We start from the raw sequence: 27,955 nt of genomic DNA on the forward strand, positions 1-27,955 counted from the left end.
AAAATGACATCAACTGAAAAAAGACCTTATGACTTGGAGGATCTGCACAGATTATAACTGGAGAGCTGATTTCATCTATGATAAGGAGAGCAATTTTTCTTCAAGTCTTGACTTCTCCAGAATTCTTCAATTTTGAGTCCACTAAACTATCTTTTGAAACATTATGTTCCAGTCTTTAAGGAAAAAAAAAATACAGTAGTAGGCAAACAGCCAAAAAAAAAAAAAAAAACCAACAACTCGTTAACAATGCTCCTAAGAAAAGATACCAGTGAAAGGGAAAACGTTAAACCCAGAATGTGTTTTGAGGTTAAAAAAAATCCCCTCTGCCCGAGGTTGTTTTATTGTGTAGAAGATGTAAAATGATTTGGAAAACTACCTGTTCTCCGTGCATAAAAGAGATCGCCAGAATAGAAATTTCTCACATTTTTTAGCTTCATGCTTCCATTTTTTAGCTTGTCTTATTTGGCTTCTGTATAGACTCTTGGACCACAGTCTCCATTTCACTGCTTCAGCCTCCTGATTTGCATGTATTTTGCTTTGTGATGCAGCTCCAAAAATTTCTGCTAGGTGCCAGTGCTGTAAACCCTAGAGTAGCTTCTATTGATGGCATTCAAAGAAAAGCCTTGTCAGAGATCCCTCTGGGTCACTGACAGTTAAGCCGTTCTTCAGATGAAGGATAATTAAGTATACTTCTCATTATCAAAAGAGAAAGGAAATAGATCTCCTCTATTCTGGAAAAGAGGGTAATCTTTTAGCATTGTGAACTGAAAAATAACTTAAAAGTTGGGAGTCATATATTTTATTTGGTGGGCAAAACTGAGAACCTTAGCCAGGGACACAGCCTCTCAGCCCTGAGGATCTGCTCCTCGGAAGAGACAAGGTGGGGAGCCAATATATGTAGGAGTTTTCGCAGCAAAGACCAGGTAGTCAGAACATCAAAAGATTACTATCAGTTAAAGAAAACCTGAAATCTCAAGTTAAGGAGTTTAGCACTTTTCTATGTATGGGAAGCTGTCAGAGTCTAGGCTCACTGAAATTATCCCTTTGATAATGCACCTCAGCTCTCAGGGGCCAGTGTCCTGTGCTTTTTTATCCTGAGTCTCTTCAGGGTGCACTGTCAGGGGTGGCTGCAGAGGCTGGCTGCTAGATGGCCTTCATCCTGTTTCCAACCTGAGCTCCCTCTGGGCTTACTGTCAGGGCAGCTGTGACATGATGGCTTGATGACTGCAACATGCTTTGTTTACTGATATGGCAGGTGGTGTTTTTCATTCACAGCATGCACTAGACTCCACCTGGTTTTCACACTAACAAATAGTGCTTCTTGGTACCATGACAGGATAGAGTCTGGTTGAAACTTCTGAAGTTTCAGTAATCTGTAGGCTTCTACCTAAGGAGTTGGCAAAGTAGGGATCATGGGCCATAACTGGGGAGATGCTGTTTCACAAGCATATATTCTTGGAGAATAGGCACGTGCATTTGTTTATGTGTTGTTTATTACTGTTTAAGCAAGACACCAGAAGAACTGAATAGTTGAGACAGGGACTGTATGAACAGCAGAGTCAAAAATATTTCCCATCTGGTCTGCTGACCTCTGAAGATGAATGAACCAAATTTGTAGGGTTGACTATCAAATTGAAACCCTCACAGGTTAGGAAAATTCTGAACTGTCATGTTCAGGTACAGGCTCAAAATGTACCTGTTTCATTGCTGGAAGAAAATGCCTATAATCATATGGAAGTAAGAAAATGTTAGGCACGGATGTGTTTTTCACAAGATGGTGAAAACCTGTCTTGGGGCAGGATAGTCAGAAGAGCTCCCCTGAGCTTGGTGGGTCCACAATGCTTACCCGGGTCCTTAGGTTCTGCCTTCACTTTGGGTGAAGGATCAGCTCTTATTTTAGGGGAGAAGCAATAAGTTGGGGAAGCGCCTGTTTTGCCTGGCATGCCTGCCAAGCTGTGACTCAGGGCAATCTGGTGCAGTCTTAGTGAATCTTCACTAAGTCAAGTTTACACAATGGAAGAAATGTTCAGTATGTTTGTTGTCTGCATGTTCTTGGAAAGTGCTAAATTGACACCTAAAACTGCGATCATATGTTTATATACTAGGGAGTTGTCATGAGATCCTTAGCCATCTCTTTTCAATGCCTATTTTCTTGTATCCAAATTCTCATCTCAAAATTTCTGCTTTGTTCCACAGGACATAGTTTCCATCCTTTTTACCTTATCTGCCCAAGCTTTTAAGGACAAATTCTAATTTTGTACCTAATTGCTTAAAAAGGACTTGATCAATGCTGATTATGTTACACGTTCCTGGCTCATTTTTAAAATAATATATAAAAGTACAATTTTTCCCTTTAAGATATCAAAACTAGACAATTTACTTATGTGATCTTATATTCCTTTGTTTTCTTTGAATGTTTGGAGAAATGCACTGTTTTAGCACAAAGTCCATGAAACTAAGAGTCATATTATTTGAGGTCTAATCTTACCTCTTCCAATGATTAACATTAATTGTTTTGCATGGTTTACTCAGCCACTCTGAATTCAGGATCTTCATCTTTACAATAGAGTTCCATGTCATCGTCTCTAAAGAGCTTTTATAACTCCAGCAGTCGGAAAAGGCTGTATATTACAACTTAAAACTAAATTTGATGTTCAAGGAAGTTCCAAATAATTCTCCTGTTTGCTTCATTTAAAAAAAAAATCATTAAATGTTTCACACATACACAAAATGCGGGGATTTTTATAACAAATATCCACTCTATACCCACCTAGCTTTAAGAAATATTAATAATGAGCCATAGTTGTGCCTGATTTTTTTTTAATGGTTAAAGAATTACACATTCAGGTAAACCCCTTACTTTATGTAATAGGTCAAAGAGTATAAAATAATTTTACGTGTACTGACCACCTCACAGGTCTTAACCATGACAAGTAGCCATATATCCAGTATGCAGATATGGTACTAAGAGCTGTAAAAATTTTATCTGAAGATACCTAGCAAATAAATGAAGAATTCAGGACTTGACTGCATGCAATGTCAACTAAGCCCTGACAATCCTTTTCTAAGGATATCATTTTTGTAAATGGGATTCTTTGTAAGCAACATTAATTGATTATGGTTATCTGAAGCAAAAAAAATTAATTTATTGACAGCGTATTGTAGCTTATGGAACCAAAGGAAGTAATGAGCAACCTGCCTTTCAGAAAAGCAGGAAGTAGAGTTCCGTGAGGTCTAGGTAGCAGGAATAACTGAAAAGATTCTTCTGGCTTTCATTGTTGAATGAATCTGCTTCTTGGGTCCTTCTGTTCAAGATTTATAGTACCAGAAGAGAAGGAGTGACTGGTCCAGCATGAATGACTTTCTCATCTTTCCAAGTGAGGGCTTGTCTGAGCATCAGGTTTGATACTTCTACTAAGGTTGCACACAGAGGGGAGTTTCATTTCCGGGAGAACATGTAGGTTTAGTGACAAGAGGAAGGACAAGGATGCTTTTCTACCAAACACACGAGATGTCTGCTACACTAACTGTGGCCACCACGAGAAAGTTCATCTCATATCTCTGATGACAGGAGAGGATTTGGTTGATGACCTCACCTGCTGTGCTCTAAAATACATCACTTTGTTGGCACAGACTTGCCATGGGCAACTACCAGCCAGTAACTGAGTGAAGCACGGATGCTAAGATAAGTCTGTTCCTAGGAGACATGGCCCTGCCTGGATGGTCACCTTGGCTAAATGGCTCCTCCACAGCCTTGAAGAGCTTTCCTTGGAACTGCATTGCAGTATAGGACTCTGCCATCCAATTTTTCTTCCTTCTCGCTCTCCTTTACTTGACTCAGATCTGCATCATGGTCTTCTCATCATTTGCTTCTAAGAGGACCAGTAATGACACACAATCATTTATTATTATTCAAAAGCAATTTTTAACTAACATTTTCATAAGTAATTCCATCAGAATGTCATGTTACAGCCTTACATCACCTTTTTCCGTATTCTATATCCCTTTGCTCTATTTTTGCAATTAAAGCCTTCTTTAAAAATTTAAAAGATAAAACCTTCTAATAAACTGTACAATTATTTATAATTTCTTTTTTCTTTAAGGCCATACCTGCAGCATATGGAGAGTCCCAGACTAGGGTTCCAATCAGAGCTGCAGATGCCAGCCTATGCCACAGCCACAGCAATGCCAAATCCGAGCAGTGTCTGTGACCTATACCACAGATATCAGCAACACTGGATCCTTAACCCCCTGATGGAGGCTAGGGATCTAACCCACATCCTCATGGATACTAGTTGGGTTTGTTTATTACCACTGAGCCACAACAGAAACTCCTGATTTGTCATTTTTCTCTCCAAAGTAGAATGTAAGTTCTCTCAGGGCATAGAGGTCTGTTCTATTTGTTTGGACACAAATAACTTTATGTCCAATTGCTTGTAATGTAATCTCCAAATGTTGTCTTTTGGGACCTTAACTATTTCCGAGTCCCAGACCCCCTTAACCATGCTGAGTTTACGTAGGTGTTATGCTTATTGGTACCAACAATTATTCCCATTGCCTTCAAAGACCATAGTTTTCCCCTACTAAAGCCTCGTGCAATTAAAGAGGGTTAACTTGATCCTCCAGTTCTCATTTAAACTCTTTTTCATTGAACAACTTCAAGTTTGAAGAAATCTTAAATTGCTTTTCTTAAAGTTAAGTTCCAAGGGAGTGAGTTTTTCTCAGTGCCTTGTTCTCAGAAAGAAGTGGCTCACAAGTAGTCATCGTGAAGCCAAGTCTATTGGATCTGACATTTTTCTGCTCACTAACAAAGGTGCATCACATCTAGCCTTCTTTCTCTGAGAGGATTGTTGAAGACAGAGCTATGACTCAGTGTTGATTTGGGCTCAGTTCTCTTTATTTCCAGTCTTAGAAGAGAGGAGTGCAGGGGATGTTGATAGGTGTCTTAGCCAGAACCCCCATGGTGTGCCTATCACCATGTCTAGGAAAGAGGCAGAAATATCCTGGGAGGAAGGGTCAGGCCAAGGTTTTGTGAATGAGGTCAGAATACGGTGCTTTGTTCATTAACAACTTAGTAACTGGGCCTGAAAACTGTAGTAATGAAGCTTTTATGACTGTTTCCTCTTGATTTCAATGTGGAGACTGAAAGCAGCACCAGTGGTGGTTTTCAGATCTCATTGTCTCATTGGATACTTAAGCAAATGTAAGTAATTCCTGAAGAGCCCTCGGTACCTAAATGAAGGATCTACCAATCCAGAACTAAAATAACTGAATCTTATTTAAAATAGAAGTTATACTCTTTCTGGGGTTGAGAGGGAAATTTTTTGATTATCCAAAGGCTTGATTTCATGTAAATTTTAATTTTTTATGATTGCGTCCAAGGCATATGAAAGTCCCCAGGCCAGGGATTGAATCTGAGCTGCAGCTTTGACCTGAGCTGCTGCAGTCACGTTCTGTACTGCCAGAGCAGGAACACTTCACTTTTATCTCTTACAATATTACATTTTAAAACAAATATGTACCCAACATAAAAATTGGGGGAGTTCACATTGTGGCTCAGCAGTGACGAACCCTACTAGTGTCCATGAGGATATGGGTTTGATCCCTGGCCTTGCTCAGTGGGTTAAGTATCCAACATTGCCGTGAGCTGAAGTGTAGTTGCAAATGCACCTCAGATCCTTCTTTGCTGTGGCTGTAATGTAGGCCTGCAGCTGCAGCTCTAGTTCAACTTCTTGCCCTGAGAACTCCCATATGCCACAGGTGCAGCCCTAAAATGCAAAAAAAAAAAAAAGTATACATTCATGTACTTTAATTGATTTCTTAGCCATATCTGTTTCTAATATTCTGTCCCTGGTATTTTTCTAAAGAACATGTGTTTTTAAGGACTATGGTCTCTTTTTTATCCCCTCAAATAATTGCACATAATCATCTTCAAAATTACATTTTATGGTGAATAAAATGGCAGTTGTTGACATTCCCCCCCAAAAAGTAAAATAAAAAGAACATGTGTCATTATATTCTAGAGCATGGGTAGAAAGAATGATTAAATGAAAGTGAAACTCAGTTTGTGAAAATGTTGGTCAGTCAGGGTGATCAATGAGAAGTTCAGGTAGAATACCTATAAAGCATATGGCTCAGAGTTCCCATGATGGCTCAGTGATTAACAAACCCGACTAGGATCCGTGAGGACGTGGGTTCGATTCCTGGCCTGGCTCAGTGGGTTAAGGATCTGGCGTTACCGTGAGCTGTGTGTAGGTCAAAGATGCAGCTCGGATCTGGTGTTGCCATAGCTGTGGTGTAGGCCAGCAGCTGTACTTCCAATTCAACCCCTGGTCTGGGAACCTCCATATGCCTCAGGTGTGGCTCAAAAAAGACAAAAAAAAAGTATTTGGCTCAGTGTCTAGCATATAATTGAAGCTTAGTAAATGACAGCTCTCACTAGGTCATTGCTGTATGCATTGTTTTGTTAGCAAGCCCTTATCGGTTTCTCATTGGATGAGAATGAGATGGGTTTCTCACAATGGGTACATTGTCCTGGCTCCTCCTTTAAACCTATCCTAGATGAATTTGTGGCTAACCATATGTGAAAAATTCTTTCAGTTGTAGATAGGAATTACTTATGTTTATCATCAGAAGCAGTTTAGTTTTCTTAAAGCAAGTAATAGCTCTACTGGTCAAAAATCCAATAAATGATTTGTTGAGCAAGGATGTTGGAATTATTGACTAGAGATTTTTTTTTTTTTTTTGGATCTCAAGTTGCTAAGCTCCATTTGTTCCTAATTATAAGGGATTTCTGAAAGATTCTGGTACATACTCCTGGGAGGGGAATAAAGTGCTTTTATTTAAGAGAGGGAACTTGGAACAAAATCAAAAGAGAAAAAAACAAAACAAAACTTGACACATTCAATTCAGCTAAGCATCAGGTGATTTGTTTCTGTCCTGCCTTCCTTTCTTTTCTTTCTTTCCTCTTCCTCTTTCTCTTTTTTTATTTTTATTTATTTATTTGTTACCCTATCTTAACATAGAACTTTCCCAAAGCTTAAAATGAAATATCTATTAAAACTTAAATCGTGGAGAATATGCATGAAGTGGTCTCCCTAGAAATAACACCTCATCTCTCTTATTGCCCAGTCCTAAATGTCTTTTATTTCTTATTCCAAATCTCTGGAGGTGCCAGAGTCCCACTATACATTACTTTATGCTTATTCTAGCAAAACCAAAAATCAGGATCTGAGAAGAAAAGAAAGAAGAAACTATAATCCCTCTATCTCCTATTATGAATATTTTGTGTGTATCCTCCTAGTCTTTTTTTTTTCTATAAAGAAACACATTGAAAACACATTGTTTTCTGAGATCCTCATATTTCATTAAACATTGAGATAAGAGGTGTCCTTGGCCATTTGGTCTCCAGCTGTCTCACCAATACCTCTCTCCCCTCCACTGCTGCACAGGGTTTTGGGGTCCTGTGCACTTTATTTTTATTTATTTATTTATTTATTTTTGCTTTTTAGGGCCACATCCACAGCATATGGAGGTCCCCAGGCTAGGGGTCCAATCAGAGCTACAACTGCTGGCCTATGCCAGAGACACAGCAACTCTGGATCCGAGCCACATCTGCAACTTACACCACAGCTCATGGCAATGCCAGATCCTTAACCCACTGAGCGGGGCCAGGGATCAAACTGCAGTCCTCGTGGATTCTAGTCTGACTTGTTTCTGCTGTGCCACAACAGGAACTCCTCCCAGTGCACTTTAATTTAGTTCATTAGGATCCCAGTGCATTTGGAGGAAGGATGTCCATGTAAGGCAAATTCAGTGGGAACTGAGCAAAGATCTACATCCCACATAAGCTGCACTAAAGATGGATAGTCCTTGGAAGAGGTGCTCCCTGATGGTAATGTGAAGCCTTTACCTGACCTTTCACCAAACAACCTTGCTTTCATTTCTTAGTACAGTGCAAACACCAGGAAATGCTGGGGAGGCTGCTGCAGGGCTTGTCTCCCAAGCAGCTCTGGGTGCTCTCTGTGATTCCCCCTCCTTTTTATTCTGACCATTATTTTAGGTCACCTGTTCACACAGCCCATCCCATTCCTGTTTTCCTTTCTCGTCCAGGGAAAATAGACCTTCCATGTTGATAAAGAGTCTAGAATGCTCTACTAATTTTTTAAGCAAGCACTGAAAAGCCTTTGGGTGTTTTAATTCAGGACCCTATATTTTTACAGTTATTGAAACCAGCATGGGGAGAAAACTAGAGGTGGCAGAACACCTTTAAGACCAAGTGAGAGTGTATCTGTTGATCCCAGCCTCTCAATTTATTCCTCCCCTCTGGTGTTTCCCCTTTGGTGACCATAAGCTTGGTTTTGAAATCTTTGAGTCTGTGTCTTTTTTGTGAATAAGTAAGAAGGACTGAATAGCACAGGGAAATCTATTCAATACTCTGTGATAATCTATATGGGGAAAGAATCTGAAAAAAAATAGATATATGTGTATATATATAACTGTTTCACTTTGCTGTACACCTGAAACTAACACAACATTGTAAGGCACCTCTACTCCCATACATATTTAAAAAAAAAAGAGTGAGTAAGAGATGTTTAGGACCAGAACAAGGCAGAAACAACTGTGATAAAGAGGAAGGGCAACAAAAACTCTATGTAGACTCACTTAAGATGCTTATCCCTGCCCCAGTCTTTCTGTTGCAGATACAAAGGTCTGGCTGTTCAGCCACCATTAACAGCAGTACCTTGTTTACACATTTGCAGCCCCTCTCCCACACTCACCTCAATATCATAGCCCCTGGGCTAATATTTAAAAACTGTCAAGCCTGGCATCACACCATTGATTATGTAACACTGAGACAATGGATATAGAGAACAAGACTTATCAGATTTACTGTGAAATAGGAGGAGCCCTGGAAGTGTTTAGGTCACATGATACTGATGCTGTTGACACTCAGGATTCTATATTATTTTAGCTGTAATTTCAAAAACTATAAGTTTACACTTATTGGTCCTTAGAAATGCAAAGTCCTGCTTGATGGAAGCAACCTAAATGTCTATCAACAGAGGAAAGGATAAAGAAGATGTGGTACATATACATAATGGACTATTATTCAGCCATAAAAAGAACAAAATAATGCCATTTGCAGCAACATGGATGGGCCTAGAAATTATCATACTGAGTGAAGTAAGTCAGATAGAGAAAGACAGATATCACATGATATCACTTGCATGTGGAAACTAACAAAAAATTATACCAAAGACTTATTTGTAAGACAGAAATAGGAGTTCCCATCGTGGCTCAGTGGAAACAAATCTGACTAGTATCCATAAGAATGCAGGTTCCATCCCTGGCCTCGCTCAGTGGGTTAAGGATCCGGCATTGCCGTGAGCTGTGGTGTAGGTCACATATGTGCCTCAGATCTGGGGTTGGTGTGGCTGTGGTGCAGGCCAGCAGCTACAGCTCTAATTCAACCCCTAGTCTGGGAACCTCCATATACCTCAAGTGTGGCCCTAAAAAGACAAAAAAATAAAAAACAAACTCACAGATTTCAAAACCAATCTTATGGTTACCATAGGTGAAATTGTTGCAGGGAGGGAAGAATTGGGAGAGTGGGAACAACATATACACACTACTGTATAAAATAGATGATTAACAAGAACCTCCCATATAGCTCAGGATAATCTACTCAAATAGTTTGTAATAACCTATATGGGAAAAAAGAATGGATGTATTTATATATGTGGCTGATTTTATTTATAGGTATGACCCATTCACCTTGCTGTATACTTGAAACATACAACATTGGAAATCAACTATATTCCAATAAAATTAAATTTTAAAAATCCTGCTTGATATGAGGGACATGCAGAGTCCCCATCCCACTTTCTGCTGTTGTGTTACATTGGGAAAGACAACTTTTTGTCCCCCCACAGCAACGTAGTCACTAAAGAGAAGGGAAAAACTCAAAACTCAATTTCCTTTATTTCTCTACTTATTTGTATTAAGCTATTAAACTGTGAACTTTTACTAGGAACCTTATTATTGGTTTTCACTTATTGCCAAATATAATCTTTTGGGGGTAGGTGGATAGCATATGTCTTCTCTCAATTGTAAATATTACCAAATCAAATTCTCTTGCACCTTTGTTTTCCAATGAAGAAAAAGAAAGTACCAAAAATGGAGGCATGGGACATTCCACTAGGTTTAAACTCTGAGTAATTATTTATGCAATTCCAAAAATACAATTTACCATATAGGGTATAAATCCTGTTTTATCCCCCATGAATTGTATTTATCCACGGAAATTAAAGGTGTTATTAACTTAAATCTTGGCAGTGCCTCATCTGTTTTAGCGCTCACCAACCCACATGGTAATTACTGCTGCTATATACAGAAGGAGTTAAAATTGACACAAGATTTCTGCCCTCTAACCCTGCTTTTAAGAATCCTTCCCATGTCTGGATTGGAGACTGAGGACTTTTCTGCCTCCCTCCCTAAGTTAAGCTGAGATGGACTGTACCAGGCCTGAGTTGCTGTTGACTGCAAGACTGTGCATGATCCTCATTGTGCCTGTGGGAAAGAGAGGAAGGGGTGGGCCCCTGGGGAACTTCTCTGGGTTATTACAATCATTCAAAGTTGAAGATCTTGTCAGGGAGCCAGGATGGAGGGCCTGGTGGCAAGACAGCAAGGAAGGGAAGGATAAGTGAGCAAGTGAAGTGTGAAGGATCTTGCTCTGAACCTGATTGATAGGTTTGGGCATCTATCCCCTTTTACTAAAAGAAGCAGGAAGTGGCTTATGCTTTGGTTTCTGACTTTAGAGGTACCCAAAGCTGTATTTGTTAAGAAAGTTGGAGTGGATAAATATGAGGGAGCAGTGGAAAGAAGAAAGAAGGGAGGAAGAGGGGAAGGAAGGAAAGAAAGGAAGGAGGAAAGACGAGAGGGAGGAATGGAGGAAGGAAGGAAATAGGCCTATATGTTTTTACATTGTTTCCCTAATACCCTTTTTTTTTTTTTTTTTTTTTTGCTATTCTATATGCAGTGGGAAAGTTGGCATTAGCCTAGTCCATGGCAACACATTACAAAATTTTTAACTTAAAAGGATCCATATTAATGCAGTTTCACTGAATTTATAAAATGGCAAAGATCACAACTCATTTTAACTTAGAGGACAAATTTCAAAGTGATGTTTCAGCTCTTCCAGAACATACCATGAAATGATGCCTGTGCATCACGGCTGATCAGAGAACATTGTCATGTTGGTAGTTCTTTCCTTGACTTTCACCTCATTTTGTACTTTTTGCCTCTCTCTTAAAAAAGCACGTGTGTCTGTGCAAAGGCTCTATGAGGACAATAATGATGTTTGTCTAAGTGCCAAAATCAAACATTTTCAGGAAAATTAATAGTCTCTGTTCTGACTTGGTGATGTTCCCTCAAGGCAACTGATGGGAGATATTTTAAAATGTGAACCAAAAGATTAGATTCACATCATTCTCCAGGTCCCCAAGATTACTGCCTTTAGGGTCTGATTGACAGTTTGGCCTATTGGTAGTTTCTCTTTTTTCCTACCAGAGCTATGGTATTAGTGAAAAAGTTCCCAACCTGAAATGATGGCCATAGGAAAAAATTGGAAGTAAGAGCTATTCTGAGAAGATAGGGACAGCAGTTTTTGGCCAGGGATACAGCTTATTTCGAGGTTTCTTCATTAGTCATATACAATAGGATAAGCAATGAGATCCTGCTGTATAGCACTGGGGACTATATCTAGTCATTTGTGATGGAGTGTGATAGAGGATAATGTCAGAAAAAGAATGTGTATATGTATGTGTGACTGGGTCTCTTTGCTGCACAGTAGAAAATTGACAGAACACTGTAAACCAACTATAATGGAAACAATAAAAATCACTAAAAAATGAAGTCATAGACAGTAAAGTAGATTCATTTTTTCACATTTTTAAGGGTTACTATATCCACCCCTGGACTGAAGGATGTGAGTATTACAGTCGAGGGAGTCTCATTCTGGTTAATTGGCTTCCCCATGGTCGCATGGCTAGTGAATGTTGGAGCCATGGTTATAAGTCCTAGATCCTAGGTCATCTAGAGTCTGTTTAGGGGGTATTGAGATGGGATTGCTGTGGCATAGATATTTGGGAAGATGAATAAAAGGAAGCCATAGATCTCAGTCAAAAGAACAAGAAGGAAATCATGACTCAACAATATGGAGGATGTCGGGGAACAGGTGCATCTTCAAGGTGTACTTTATAAGTAGAAGCATATTACATGCACATTTACTGCATGTGTGTTAAACCACACTTTTCAAAAAAAAATACAACAGCTATAATAAAATACGGTTTTTATGTCAGATGGGCCCTATATTCAAATCAGCTGCTTCATCTGGTACTCAACTGAAGGAAAAAATGAGAAATTCCAAGGCTGGATGAGATTCCATCAGCTGTGTTGGAAATTGTGATATCTAACACAGTATATACAAAGCTAACAAAAATATCAAAGATATTTCTGAGTCTCTATTTTTATCTTATACCCAGTTTTGAAATCAACTCCCAAATAAGATGGAAATTCAAGGTTTTTTTCTTCCTCCGTCAAAAGAAAAGTGAGGGAAAATTATGTGAGAATAGATTTAACAGTTTAGTTTTTTCTTTGTTTTTTGTTTGTTTGTTTGTTTGTTTTGTCTTTTTGCCTTTTCTAGGGCCACTCCCATGGCATGTGGAGTTCCCAGGCTAGGGGTCCAATTGGAGCTGTAGCTACCGGCCTACACCGCCAAAGCCACAGCAACGTGGGATCTGAGCCGCACCTGTGACCTACACCACAGCTCATGGCAACATCGGATCCTTAACCTACTGAGCAAGACCAGGGATTGAACCCGCAGCCTCATGGTTCCTAGTCAGATTCGTTAACCACTGCACCACAACGGGAACTCCAACAGTTTAGTTTTTAAGCAATAACTTTTTCATCATTTCAAATGTTTCTGCCTCAGAATGATTTTTAGTGGGAAATCTAGTATAGAAATTTTAATATATTTTAAATGTATATTTTAACGTATATAAAATTATTTTAGGAGTTCCTGTTGTGACTCAGAGGGTTAAGAACCTGACTACTGTCCTTGAGGATATGGGTTTGATCCCTGGCCTCGCTCAGTGGGTTAAGGATCTGGTGTTGCCTCAAGCTGTGGCGTAGGTCACAGATGCAGCTTGGGTGGGTGTGGCCATGGCTGTGGTGTAGGCCTCGGGTGCCGCTTGGATTTGAACCCTAGCCTGGGAATCTCCATATGCCACAAGTGCAGCCCTAAAAAGAAAAAAGAAAAACAAAAAAACCTCAAAACATGAGTCTTAGGTTTGAACTTGAGTCTATTAATGATATTTCTCATGATTCTTTTGCTTAAAAAATAGAATTTAACTTAAATTATCACTGTGAAAAATATCTTCTTGAAATAAAACATTCATACTGAAAAATACACATAGCATGAGTATAGCGTTTGATGAATTTTCAAAACTTGAACACTCCTCTGCAAACAACACAGAGGTCATAAAACAAAACGACCAGCATCCCAGAACTCCTCCACCCTTGTTCCCTCCTAATTGCCATCTCTCAAAGGTAACCACCAACCTGACCTCTTATACCATAGACTAGTTTTGTCTGTTTTTGTATTTAATTTAAATGGATTCTACTGCTTTGTGTCTGACTACTTTCGCTCATTATATCAGTGATAGTCATCCATTCAACTGTCAATTATTGTATATCACTCATTCACAATGCTGTATAATGTTGTATTGTGAGACTATATCTTAATACTGCTAAGCAGTTCTTAAAGTATATGTACTTGTGTATATGTATGTACTCAGGTCACTATGCTGTTCAGCACAAATTGACACAACACTCACTGTAAATCAACTATAGTTCAATTTAAAAAATTAAAATAAAAAAATGCAATAAGTAAATAAAGTCAATGTACTAATTTGCCACCAGTCAGCAACATAGGAAAGTTCAGGTGACCATGCATCCTCCCCAAAACTTGGTATTATCCATCTTTTTTATTTCAGCCATTCTAATACACAAACATTGACTTTTTAAAATAGACTAAATAAACCTCTGGCAAACTCATACTAAATATAGGTCTTTATTTAGGAATCAATGTGTGTGCTGGGGGTGGGAAGGGGCAAAGTTTCATAAAGCGGAATGTTTCAACATCAATAAATTCAAAGAAGAAATACAACTTGAATGACAAAAGCAGAAATGTCTCAGCCCAGACAAGTGGTTTTGTTTAAAATTCTGCCTTATTTTCAGAGAAAGCACTTCATTTGGGAATGAAGGGATATGCACACGGGCTAGACATTTCTGGAAAACTGACATTTTTAAGATTTTTTTTGGGAGGGGGGGAGTCGTGTGATAGAAGAAAAGAATGAGGACTTTATTAACTGCACCACTAATGATTTGATTTTCACAAGGAAAAAAACAATAGTCAGTGGTTGATTTGTATTGTTATTACTGTTGCAGGATCTCCATTTTGGTGCCTCTTGGATATTGTCCCTATAAAGAATGAAAAAGGAGATGTGGTACTTTTTCTGGCTTCATTCAAAGACATAACAGATACAAAAGTGAAGATTACTCCAGAAGATAAAAAAGAAGGTTGGTACTGTTTTCAGAAAACAATGACAGATGGAGTAACATTTTGAAACTGTTTACTCAAAAACTCTGGGAGGAAAAAAAAAGTATCTTTTAATAACAGCAGCTGATAAATATTCATATCTGCTAGCAGTCAGTATTTGGTGCCTACCCAAATCACAGAGACTCACATGCATTTTCATTTTCTTCTTTGTAATAAAGACTTACTTGACAGGAACCAGAAGTTTATGTTTCTATTTGAACAGGATAAGGGTAGGAAAACAATTCATCAGGATATACAGATTCATACCACCTTGTTTTATCAGGGAAAAAGATTAATTGAGAGCTATAAATGAAGTTAAAATGATGTGATTAAAAATATAGCTCTCAGTTTCATATTAGGTGCAGTAGCTGAAATCTCAAAAGAGCATGTTTTCATTTTATGTACAAAATTCAGAACTCAAGTTTAGTGCTTGTTAGAATGGGACATTGCAAATGTGCATCTGTATCTTGCAGTAGGTAGCAGTATAATAATTTGTTTTACGACACAAACAAGATTTTCAATGATCTTTATAGGATTCTAAGACTTAAAATTGCTTAATTTTTGTCTTCTGTTTATAGCTGATGAGGAAATCCTCTGCCCTCATGTAAGCAGGCAAAAATTAACACTGAAAGAATGCCTATATTACTTCATTTAAATGAAAGTAGGATTACATATTTTGGTGACCAGAGAAAAAGCAACTGTCATTTTAAGAATTTCCTATATATTAAGTACTTTATGAGAACCAGCTATTGGACATTTCAACAACTATGTCTTTTTAAAAATGTATATGCATGTTTTATACATATATTGTCTTTTGAAATGACAGTCAAATGGAGACCTGTCATGATTTGGTGCCCCCACCTCCAACTTATATCATCTGAAATGTTTGCAACTGCATCACCGTTTTCCTGTGTATTTGCATGACTAAATGTTGTGGTGTATTTTACATACATAAGGAGCAAGCAGTCTTACAGTTGAAGTTACTTGACTATTACAGCAAGTGTAATATCTGTCCAGTGTGAGAAAAGTGTGGAAATCTGTAAGCATTAGTTTTTGTTTCTCCTATTTTCTCTGCTATTATAGGAAAACAAACAGTAAGTATGAACTGCATTTATTCAGAACACTTCTAATACCAAATGTTGTTTTTTTTCCATACCAACAACCATTTCTACAACTCTCTGGCCACCAAGTGGGGGTCCTATAATTTAATTCACTTCTGACACTAACTACCTGGTGTTAGCATCAGACCCTCCAAGTATAAGGGTCACAAGACTGCCCTCAATGGAGGTGCCAATCACAAGTACCACAATGGGCTGCCCAGGGCCCACACACGCTTCTCTTCAACTTGGCTGCAGTGTCAGGAATTTCATGACCAGCCCTCAACCCTTCTTTTCAGATTTGATAATTTGCTAGAACAGCTCACAGAACTCAGAGAAACACTTATGTTATTACAACCCCTTTATGAAGAGCCAAATGGAAGAGATGCAAAGGGCAGGTATAGGGAAGAGGAGCGTGGGGCTGCCATACTTTTCCTGGGTGCACCCTCCCAACCTCTCAATGTGATTTATTTTAGTATGTAATTTTTAAAAATTTTATTGGCGTATAGTTGTTTTACAATGTTGTGTTAGTTTGAGATGTACAACAAAGTAAATCAGATATACATGTACATATATCCATTCCCCTTTAGACTGTTTTCCCATATAGGTTATCACAGAACCTCGAGAATGGTTCCCTGTGCTATATAGTATGTTCCCTTTCTTGTCATGTATTTTATATAGAGTAATGTGTAGATGTTAATCCTCAATTCCCAATTCATCCCTTCTCCCCACGTTTTCCCTTTGGTAACCATAAGTTTGTTTTCTGTGTCTGTGAGTCTGTTTCTATTTTGTAAAAAAGTTATTTCTATCATTTTTAAAATTAGCTTCCACGTATAAGTGATATCAAATGATATTTGTCTTTCTCTAACTTCATTTAGTATGAAATCTCTAGGTCCATCTATGTTGCTGCAAATGGTATTATTTTGGTTTTTTATGGCTGAGTAGTATTCCACTGTATATATGTACCACATCTTCTTTATCCATTCATCTGTCGATGGTCATTTAGGTTGCTTCTCAATGTGTTCATCAACTCTCCCACTCTGTTCTTGAGTAGGGGGTTTTATGGAGGCTTCATTATGTAGGCATGATTGCTTGATATTTTTGGCCAGCAACTCCCATGCTGAAGCTATCTAGGATACCCTCCCTTTCCCTGACACCAAGCATTCATTATCACATAAAAGACACATCCCTCTGGAGATTTCAAGGGTTGTGTGCCGGGAACAGGGGACAAAGACCAAGTATATTTCTTATTATGGCACAGTAAGAATATCTGAATAACATTATTATTTGTGTATCAAATATATTTGTGTATATTATGTACACTAATATGTAAGTAGACAGAAGTATAAAACTAGAAAGAAAGAAATACATGGTTCTTTTTTGCTTCATGGGAGCAGTTGAATCAATCTGACTTGCTTTGAAAATAAAGATCATACATAACTCAAGGTTTTTTTATAATTTAGGTCATCATCTATTCCTGTGCCTTGTATTCCTTGTGTCTGTAGATGGGGGCTAAAGACCGTCTCCCCTGCCCCCAAAGACTGCAGTGGATAAAAGGAGTAAAGTACATTTATTCATTTGAGGTTTGAAAGAACTCAATACAAACACTCCTTTCCCCACCCAAGTTCTGAGCCAACTGAGAAAGAAATGAGGAAGGCAAATGGGAGCCCAACATATCACCTTTATTTCTGCTAAAACCAACAACAACGACTGAGCATTATCTACAGCCAGTGGATTTCCTCCTAGTGAACCTCAATTTAGGCAGAGTTATCACTCAGTCATAGCCAGAGCTATACTGGGGCAGAGACAGAGCTCCCCATGATATAACTTAAAACTTGTATGACCAGAGTGGAACATGTCCCCCTAAAGGCAGCTACTCCCTAAACAGAGAAAAGAGTAAGGGCCACCCCATACATGCCAATATCTCCTGCCAACCTAATTCATATTTCATTCCTCCTCTTGCCCTGGAAAGAACTGAGTAGAGGAGTACTAGAGAGGCCAGGTGTGATAAAGTAGTAGAGCTGCCTTTCCAGGAAAGCTTGCACCTGCCATTGGGGGTGGCGGGAAAGGGCATGCATTTGGGCACTCTGAAGAACCAGCAAACTTATTACAATCCAAAGTTCCATCCTAAAAATGAGTTTTATGTTGCTACTTAAATACATTAAACAATGCTTAATTATAGTCCCATTTTGTTTAAAGAACAAGTAAAATATAAAGACTGTCTCTTGCAAACTTTAATGAAGAAATTATTAAAAAACACTCAGACATTGATTTTTTTTTTGTCTTTTGTCTTTTTAGGGCCATACCTGCGGCATATAGAGGTTCCCAGGCTAGGGGTTGCGTCGGAGCTGTAGCCACTGGCCTATAACACAGCTCACAGCAACGCCAGATCCTTAACCCACTGAGTGAGGCCAAGGATCAAACCTGAGTCCTCATGGATGCTGTCAGATTTGTTTCCACTGAGCCATGATGGGTACTCCCATTGATGTGTTTTATACAGTTAATTGTATAAGGCAGAAGATGGTTTAGAAATTTTGAAATATTTGAGAGCGTGTCCCTAAATTTTCTTATAGCTTTATGACTCTGTTCTTCAAATGATTATTATTCCATATGAAATTCAGTATTATTTCCAATACAAATTCAATACTCAAGAGTGTTTTTTTACTATGGAGTTTCTGTCATGGCTCAGGGGGAACGAATCTGACTAGCACCCATGAGGACGCAGGTTCTGTCCTTGGCCTCACTCAATGGATTAAGGATCCAGCATTGAGCTGTGGTGTAGGTCACAGATGTAGCTCAGATCTGGCATTTCTATGGCTGTGGAGTAGACCAGTGGCTACAGCTCCGATTCGACCCCTAGCCTGTGAACCTCCACATGCCAACAGTGGCCCCCCCAAAAAAGACCAAAAAAAAGAGTATTTTTTTTCTGTTGCTAAGTTATAAATGTCCCACAAAAGTATGTAGTATTTTAATAGAGGCAAAGTAACTATAGTAAGCCAGCATAGTTATAAAATTTTCATAAAAAATATTTTAGATCCATATTTTTCTCTTTTTACCTGCTCTTAATAGGGGAAGATACCTTAAAATTCCGACTAATGAACACATATTTAATTTTCCATCCTAAAAATAGTGTGTATACCAATAACTTAAGATACCGACTAATGGCATATCTGGCAGGAAAGGCACACCTTAGCGTATGGTATTTTTAGAACTTTGAAAACTCTTAAAATGTCACTATGTAATTGAAGCAGTATTGTATCTTAGCACTAGGAAACTCTAGGTGAGTGTGTGTAGACTGATGTGACCTGATATTGGATGTCATACAAATATATTCCTGAAGCTCATCTGAGTTGTAGAAATAAGGTTTGTATTTATTAAATTAATTACCTACCAAGGCTCATATGATGAACATTTTTAGAAGAGATATAAATTGCATTTCTATTTTTCGAAAAAATTCTTTAATCCTTAATGTCTACATTGTTCTGGGTTTTATTTGAAATGAGCAAAAACGTATTTTAAAGAACGCATTAACAAGGTGTGGGATATAATGAACAACAATGTTAGGAGATTAGCTCAAAAATGCAAAGTGCTCTTTGGACATTCAGTAGCTTTTAGCTGTTGATCTGGGGTGTGAGTGTGTGTGCGTGTGTGTGTGTGTGTGAGAGAGAGAGAGACTAAAAGAGAGAGAGTGAGAAAGACTTCACAAATCTGGTGATTTTAACCACCTTTTAAAATGCCTTCAATTTTTGGCACATATTTAATTTTCCATCCTAAAAATAGTGTGTATACCAATAACTTTTATATGCGTGTCTAGATTACCAAATGAAGACTCTATTACCTCTTTCCCTATCAGTAAGAAATATTTTAATACAATTTAAAAGTAGATTAATAATGAATTAAGCAATTCAGATATTTTTTGAGCATCCATTCTGCCTTCAGCATTGAATAATTATTTGGAAATTTCAAAATGGAGACCGTATGCTTTGAATCATCTAAACCTCAGTTTAAACCCTGACATCATGTGTATTGACTGTTAGGCCTTAGACAAGCTGCTTATCCTCTCAGAGACTGAGTTTCTCAACCTATAAAATGGGGATAATCATACATGTCTATATTTATTTTAGGTTTATGAGATAATATATGCATATCATCTGGCACAGAACTCAGTTGGAGTTCCCTTATGGCACAGTGGATTGAAGATCTGGCACTGTTACTTCAGTGCTTCATGTAGCTACTGTGGCATGGGTTTGATCCCCAGCCTACAAATTGCCACACGCTGCAGGCATGGCCAAAAAGAAAAGAATACACTCCATAAAAGAGAGTTGTGGTCATTGCTATGTTCTATATATTTTATTTAAAAAGTAGCTAGCTATTACTGAGTCTCTTCTTCATACTGATAGATTATTTTATTTGCTTCTCATTATAACCCCATGAAATAGGACCTATTTCCTATTCTCATGGACCAATGAATCTAAATAACTTGACAAAACTGACATAGCAAAAAATGCTGGAAAACAGTATTTATGCTCATACTAGCAAATTCCAGAGTGTACATTCTTTTTATTAGACTTTTTTTTTCTCCAAAGAGTTTTTATGATGGACATAGATCCAGTATTTGCAATATAGTGTGTTCAATGATAATAGAGTGGCAGAAATGGTTTCTTTCCAGGCAAGGTAAAAAGATAGGGTGAGGCTAGCAAGAATTGGAGCAGAATTAACAAGAACTTCGCAGGGAAAATAATATGAGGATGAATGGACCTTGAAGGACGAGTGGAGCTTGATAAACTAAAAGGAAGAGACATCAGTTTCAGCAGACGAAATAACAAATAGCTGACCTTTGTTCGGAAGTACGAGAAAGTCAGGGAGTTGAAGTTTGACTTAGAGAGGCATGGGTTAAAACTTTAGGATTTCATTATGTCTTTCTAAGGAGTTTAGATGGTGTGGGGATAGAATTCAAGGTAAGGACAGGTAGACCTTGGCAGTTGGGGATGAGGGAAAAGGAAAGCTTGATGAATTATTTCAAGGTTCTAGTTTGGGGACTGTGGTGGACCAAACTCCCAAATTCAGTGCAAACTCATACGATGAATCCCTTACTCCCAGGACCTCAGAATGTGACTGTATTTGAATAGAGAGCCTTTGAAGAGGTAAATAGGTGAAATGAGGCCATAAGGGTGAACCTTCATCCAATGCAACTGGTGTCCTCATAAGAAGACATTTGGTCACAGAGAGGCAGACGCAGGGCGCTCATGCACAGGGGAAGGGCCACATGAAGGGGACCAAGAGGGTAGTACTTACTCTTTTAACTAAGCAGATCTGCTCTTGGCTCATGTGGCAGGTTTAAAATTCCAGTTACTTAAGAATCCACTTATCATGCTCCCCATAATCCACTTTCTAACTACTATTCCAGCTTTTAAACCTTCTTGAATTCTCTGGACAAGCCAAGCTGATCTGTTCATGCTTGGTTAATAAAACTCACACTCTTTTTTCTCCCATACCCAGGTCCTCCAATTCCCTCTCCTGCACCTTGGAACATCTTTGACACCCCTATTTCCATGAAAATCCCACCTCTTTTCTTTATAGTCATCTTCTCTGAACCACCTTAGGTCACAGTAAGTGTCCCTCACTTAGACCAGTGTGTGCCTCGCTGCTGGCATAACTCTTCTGACTGGTCTTCGCCATACCAGTGAGGGCCTTAAAGTTGTCATCCTGCTTCATCTGCTTTTTTACATTCCTCTAGTGCCTTGCACTCAGTGAAACTTGCTGATTAATTAATGGGAAAGGACCTTTTTTGCATATAAATATATACTTACGTTCATTTTTAAAGTTTTATTGAAGTATAGTTGATTTACAATGTTGTAATAACTTCTGCTGTATTACAAAGTGATTCAGTTATACATGTACACATATCCATTCTTTTTCAGATTCTTTTCCTGTATAGATTGTCATAGAATATTAGGTAGAGTTCCCTGTGCTATACAGCCAGTCCCTGTTGACCATCCATTCCAGAGTGCATATTGCCAATCCCAAACTTCCAGTCAGTCCCCCTGTGAGTCTATTTCTATTTTGTAACCTTTTTTTTTAGATTCTACATATAAGTGATATCATATAGGAAAGGACCTTTACCTGTGTGGCAATGCTTAGCTTCTTTTAAAGGTTCCTTTCCTCTGCATTCAGTCTCAATTTTCTAAACTTTTACACAGGCTAATTTGGTTTTCCATTCAAGACCGTTGAGTGTAATAATAACAGGTGCCTTGTTTTTTTTTTAGGCACAGGGCCTGATATGGTTAAATTTCTTGTCAGGTGTCTCAGATTTGGCTTTACATGATGGTTGACACTGGGTTATTCATTATGTGGCAACAACAGCATCACTTGTCCCAGAACTGGAGAATTTCAATGACCTTTTCTAAAAAGTGGGCACTTCAAGTTTGTCGTGAGGATTTAGGGGTTGATGTGTGTAGCTTCCTACATTATTTTCAGTGATAATGTGGGTCAAGAATCAAATGCAATGGTGCTTCTTGGGAGTCTAGCTTTTGGCAGGCAGAGAAGGTTGGCATGATTAAGGCTACTGGCAAGAGTTTTAGATCCCACCTGCTTTTTCCTATTACTAGGCAGCTTTGAAAGAAATAATAATAAATAGCTGCATTCAACAATGAGATACAAATTGCATTTAGCTACAAGAATCTGAAAACCTAACTAACATGAGCTTAACTAGTAAGGGCTTATTTTTCTCATATTTCGAAGAGTCTGGAGCTAAGCCCATGTTGGAACCCAGTAGGAACGGGGCGGGGGGGGCCCTCGGGCTCTTTTTGTCTTTCTGCTCTGCTGTCCTAAAGTGCTGTTTGCCATCTTCTTGCATGTCACCTGGTGACATGTCTGCTGTAAGATGTCTGCTGTAATGTTAGAACTCACATGTGTTGTATAGACAGAAGAGTGAAGGGTGAAGGGCCAGGGTCCTTCCTGTGAGGCTGTGCTTTGTATGCAGGAAGCAGTATTTTGCCTCTAGTCCCCCCGCCCCCCTCCTGCCAGGAAGGTCCAACAATATGTCACTCTTTAACACGCAAGGAAGGCTAAGAAAATCAAGCTTCTTTTGGGCTATTGTTAAAGTTTATACCTTTATAGTAGGAATAGCCAAAGAGAAAAGGCTTAGAAGTGAGATTGTACCAGCCAATCTAGAGTGTCTATCATTTACTTTTTTTTTTTTTTTTTGCTTTTTTGGGCTGCGCCTGTGGCATATAGAAGTTCCCAGGCTATGAGTGGAATTGGAGCTGCAGCTGCTGGCCTACACCACAGCCACCACTATGGGGGATCTGAGCCATTTCTGCGAGCTATTCCACAGTTCATGGCAATGCTGGATCCTTAACCCACTGAGCGAGGCCGGGGATTGAACCTGTGTCCTCATGGATACTAGTCAGATTCATTTCTGCCGAGGATGGGAACTCCACTGGTCATGTTTTTATAAGCCAGACAGATTACCCAATGTGGAGGAAGGAGGCTTAGATTTCATGAACTGCCCAAAGGCTCAGTGCTATGAAGAGGTAGAGACTGGAGATGGAATGGAGGCCCAGGCCTATCTGTTCTCAGAGCTCTGATCTTCAGATCATGCCCTGGGACATCCTATGAGCCAAATGAGAGAAAATTAAAAATGAGGTGGACACAAGGCTAGGCTTGTCTTGGTTCCTTCCCCAAACTTCTGTACAGTTGTCATTGAAACTGACAGCTCCTGCCCCAATTATTTTTACCATTCTCATTTATTTTTTTAATTTATTAAAAAATTTTCAATTGAAGTATGGTTTATTTACTGTATTGTGTTAGTTTCAGGTGTACAGGAAAATCATTCAGTGTTATATATATATTATATATTATTTTTATAATATATAATATACTAAATATATTATATTTAAATATGTATATTCTTTTTTAGATTCTTTTCCATTATATGGTGTTACAAGATGTTGAATATGGCTCCCTGTGCTATATAGTAGGTCTGTGTTGTTTAGCTACTTTATATACAGTAGTGTATATCTGCTAATCCCAAACCCCTAATTTATCCCTAACCCCCTTTCACATTTGGTAACCATAAATTTGTCTGTGAGTCTATTTCTGTTTTGGAAACAAGCTCATTTGTATCATTTTTTTAGATTCCACATATAAGTGCTATCATTGTATTTGTCTTTTTCTGAGTTACTTTATTTAGTATGATAATCTCTAGGTCCATCCATACTTCTGCATTTATATATACCACGTCTTCCTTATCCATTCATCCATGAATATAACACGTAGGTTGCTTCCATGTCTTGTAAAATCTGCTGTGAATAGTGCATGTGCATGTATCTCTTTGAATTAGAGTTTTCATCTTTTCCAGATATGTGCCCAGCAGCTTTACCATTCTCATTCCTCATTCAAAGTCCTTACTGTCCAAAGTGTAGCCTGAGGACCTGGCATATTAGCATCATCTGGGAGCTCATTAAAAATGCAGAGTCTCAGGCCCCACAGCAGACCTCTGAATTAGAATCTTCATTCTTCCAAGATCCTGTGTTTTTCACAGGCACATGGGAGTTGGAGAAGCCCCATGCCATACACCTTCCTTAGAAAGGTCCTTCTGACCTTTCAGTCTGAAGGACCTATCTCCAGACACTCTGTCACATCACCTTGTTTGCCTTATTCACCTTCGGCATAGCCTGTATGGCTATATGATACATCCTTTTCAAAAGTCAGTTTATATTATAATTTTCCCCCACTCCATTAAAATGAAGCTTCCTCAGGAAACAGCCTTTGCCTCTCTTGCTCAAGATCATATCCCCAACATGTAAAGAGTATCTGACACTTAGTAAGTACTTAGTAAACATTTGGTTTATGGGTGGATGACTAAATGAATGCATAAATGATGTCTAATTTAGAAAATGTGACAATTCAGAGATAGAAAACAGCATAGCATGCTTGCTTTTTCAAAAAATTATGTCATAATTATAAAAGCTGCCAAGTCTCAGGTGTGCATTCTGATAAATATATTTTGTTTAAATCAAAGACAGTGTGATATGTATTTATCAAAGTCGGCTCCATCTCAGAATGGGTTCTTACTGCTCGTATTGACTGTCCCTTTCACTTCAAATAGAATCTCTGCTGCTGGTTGATTTTTTTTGTTCTTGTTGACTCTTCTGTTTGTCCTCCAGTTTCTGAGAATCCCAATTTGGTCACATTTTTGAAAATAATTGAAGTCATTGGTTAAAAACGCATATGAAAACATTCTCCTAGAAACAGATATTTAGCCACTGATCAGATATTAAGTCTAAGATGATTTTGAATATTTTAATTTTCAGTGTGGAACATAGTAATCATGTTCCTTTTCCCTGCTGAAATATTCTGCCTGGGTTTTTTTGTTTGTTTCCATAATGAAGACACAAAGGCAAAAATCCTCATAAAAAGTAGTTGCCTGATGAAAGAACTGTTGTAAAAATTGTTACTCTTTCTGAGGAGATAGATTTCTGCCTCCAGGAGATCTCTATCCAATCTGTCAAATATGTGATGAAATTGGAAAAGAAGAGCTGAGATAGATTCTCAAAGTGATTTAAGAATTTTAATCACATCTATATTTGATCATATTACCAAGATTTTTTAACTGTGCTTTTTTTTTTTACTATATTCACCAATATCATTTTTTGCTAGAATTTTCTAAAGGCAAATAGTATAAGCCAGTGTTCATAAATGTAGTTGCCTTTGGAGACCATGGAATAATGTGATGAGTGAACCATTGTAATTAACCATAGCACACATGATATATATCACCATGTCATCGTTTTCAAGAAAAGTTTTAAATATTCTGCAGCCAATCAGAATATACCTGTGGGCTGAGTCTATTCTGTTAGTCAGTAGTTTATGATCCTTGGAAAAAACTATCAAACTAATTTCTTATTAGTCTGATTTTTCTGAAAGATATTTCTAGATTTATAACTTTGAGGACAGAGACATCCCCCCTCTTTGGGGGATGAATTTAAATTGAAGAATGTTATGCAATTGAAAAACCCATTAAATGAAACACCAGACAGATATGTATTAAGAGGATTTGTAAGTTCAGGTTGATAGTCAAAAAAGCAATGTAACTTCACTTTCTGGTTGGATATACATTCTTAGTGAGGTCTCTATATTCAGCAAAATTCACCTAGACATTAATATTATGGAATGTTCCCAATTTGGGGATTATAGCTATCATGCTATTGTTATGAATGATGGTAGCACCACCTGGAAGAGGCTAGAAAGCATTACCAGAAAGATCTGGGGCTTCAGCATCTTGAGGGGAGGCATGCTTGGGACCTGCAGGACTCTGTGGATTTAGGCATCAATGGATGGTATAGGGAAGTATTTTCCCTTTTGGCTTTTCTTTTTCTATGAGTTAGTGTGTTAAAGGCTTTGTCAATGTGAGAAAAGCAAACTGTTCGATGCCAAGAGCTTAAGTCCCATCTACTTAGAGAAGGGCTGGGAAACATAGGGTTCCCTGAAGAGGGGAGATTGGGTCTCCAGTTTCAAGGAAGTTTGAATTTAGCTTCTGCCTCTCACATCAATGAAAATGAGCTTTCCATCCCATCTAGCTTATTTTTGTACAGGAAGTCTTTTCAGGAGGCACCATCAAGCAGTCCTGTTTGTCTTTACAGTAGCTCTCCCCAAAGTTCCATAAGGCTTTTAAAGTATTTATTTCACACATTATGTGGGGAATGATTCGACTCTTGGTCAATACAGAAGTTTATTAGATAAATGTCTCCTGGAATGTTCATATAATTGCTTCAGTCTCTTAAAATTACATGGTAACTCAATTTTACTTGATCTACTTTAAAAACACGGCTTTTAGTTCCTGAGAAAAACGTACACACATAATTTGGCAACTGCTCCTCAATGTGAATAATGAAAATTTTGCCCATGTATTAACATTGCATAGCATACATTCATATTAAGGATGTTTATGCAAGATAAGAGGTGATATGAACATTTATTAAGTAGAAAGCTGTTGAAATGACTGATTATATTGATGAGAAACTTTGAAGGTTTTAAATGGTGCTTAGGAGCACATTGGATGGTGCCCTTTTTTTTTCCATATGTTCCTTCCCACTTCTAGACTATGAGCTCTGTGAAGGCAGAGGCCATTCTGATTCACCTTTTTTTATACCAACTGTTTTTTTAGAATTTGGATTCTAAAAATATTTTATTATAGTTGATTTACAGTATTCTATCAATTACTGCTATATAGCAAAGTGACCTAATCTACATGTGTGTGTGTGTGTGTGTGTGTGGAAGACACATGAAAGAACCAATTGGTGTTAAGAGGTGCAGAGTCTTATTGCTATTTGGAATCAGTCTAGAATGATATTTTTAAAATTTTTAAAAATCTTGAGGAAATGATCATAGTTTTTGAGCTGAGAAACTTCAGTGATAATCTGAGATTTGAGGGTATGTGGTGATTGTTAAAGATGGGAGGGGTCATAAGGAATGGGGTGAAATAAAGTGGCAAGAAGGGCAGAGATGGTAAAAGTATTGAAAAGGAACAAAGCAACCTCTCATAACTGTAAATGAAGAAGATTAGTGGTTCTTTTATAAAAATTAGAAATGAGGTATTCCAAATATATAGATACAAAATATACTATTCATTATACAACCTCAGCTCAAAAATGGGTAAATACACATATTAGAGGAAATATGAAAGCAAACACATTATAATACAGTATGAGATAGACACTGAGAGGGCTGACCTCTCAAGCAAGAGTGGTTCAGAATAACATCATCACTAAGAAATTTACACAGGGGCATCAAAAAGAAGCTGAGATACCCAGAAGGGAGGAGTAGGGCAGACCCTTGAGTCATATTGGAGCATAGTATTAAGTAACCATTAGACTGACTGAGTCATAATTTTGGTTGATTTTTTTCAAGTACATGATCTCTGACATGCTTAGGGTTCCTTCCATATGAGCTGAAAGAAGTAATTAAGTGATGGACCTCAAATGGGACTCCAGCTATATTTCATCTTGCTGCAGAGCTCCAGCAGAACCTAAAAGATAGATTTGATGAAATTGCAAGTGGACAAATTATAGAGTAACTTATTTATGCACATTGTAATAGAAGTGCAGAAGATCAGGCCATATCATTGGGTGAGGACTTCCTGAGGAGATAGTCTAGCTTTGTGTTGAAAAGGGGGTTGATTAGCTAAATTAAG

At 38.2% G+C, this 27,955-nt stretch overlaps 1 protein-coding gene across 1 annotated transcript in view; it reads left to right on the forward strand.

Annotated features, from left to right (window-relative positions):
• Positions 1 to 27,955, forward strand: part of KCNH8 (potassium voltage-gated channel subfamily H member 8) — a 420,004-nt gene that overhangs the window by 157,540 nt on the left and 234,509 nt on the right. The window contains exon 3 of the mRNA XM_047754199.1: positions 14,512 to 14,643. Within this exon, the coding sequence (XP_047610155.1) occupies positions 14,512 to 14,643 (132 nt within the window). The remainder of the gene's footprint in view (positions 1 to 14,511; positions 14,644 to 27,955) is intronic.

The sequence above is a fragment of the Phacochoerus africanus genome, chromosome 1, assembly GCF_016906955.1.
Source record: "Phacochoerus africanus isolate WHEZ1 chromosome 1, ROS_Pafr_v1, whole genome shotgun sequence".
NCBI lineage: Eukaryota > Metazoa > Chordata > Mammalia > Artiodactyla > Suidae > Phacochoerus > Phacochoerus africanus.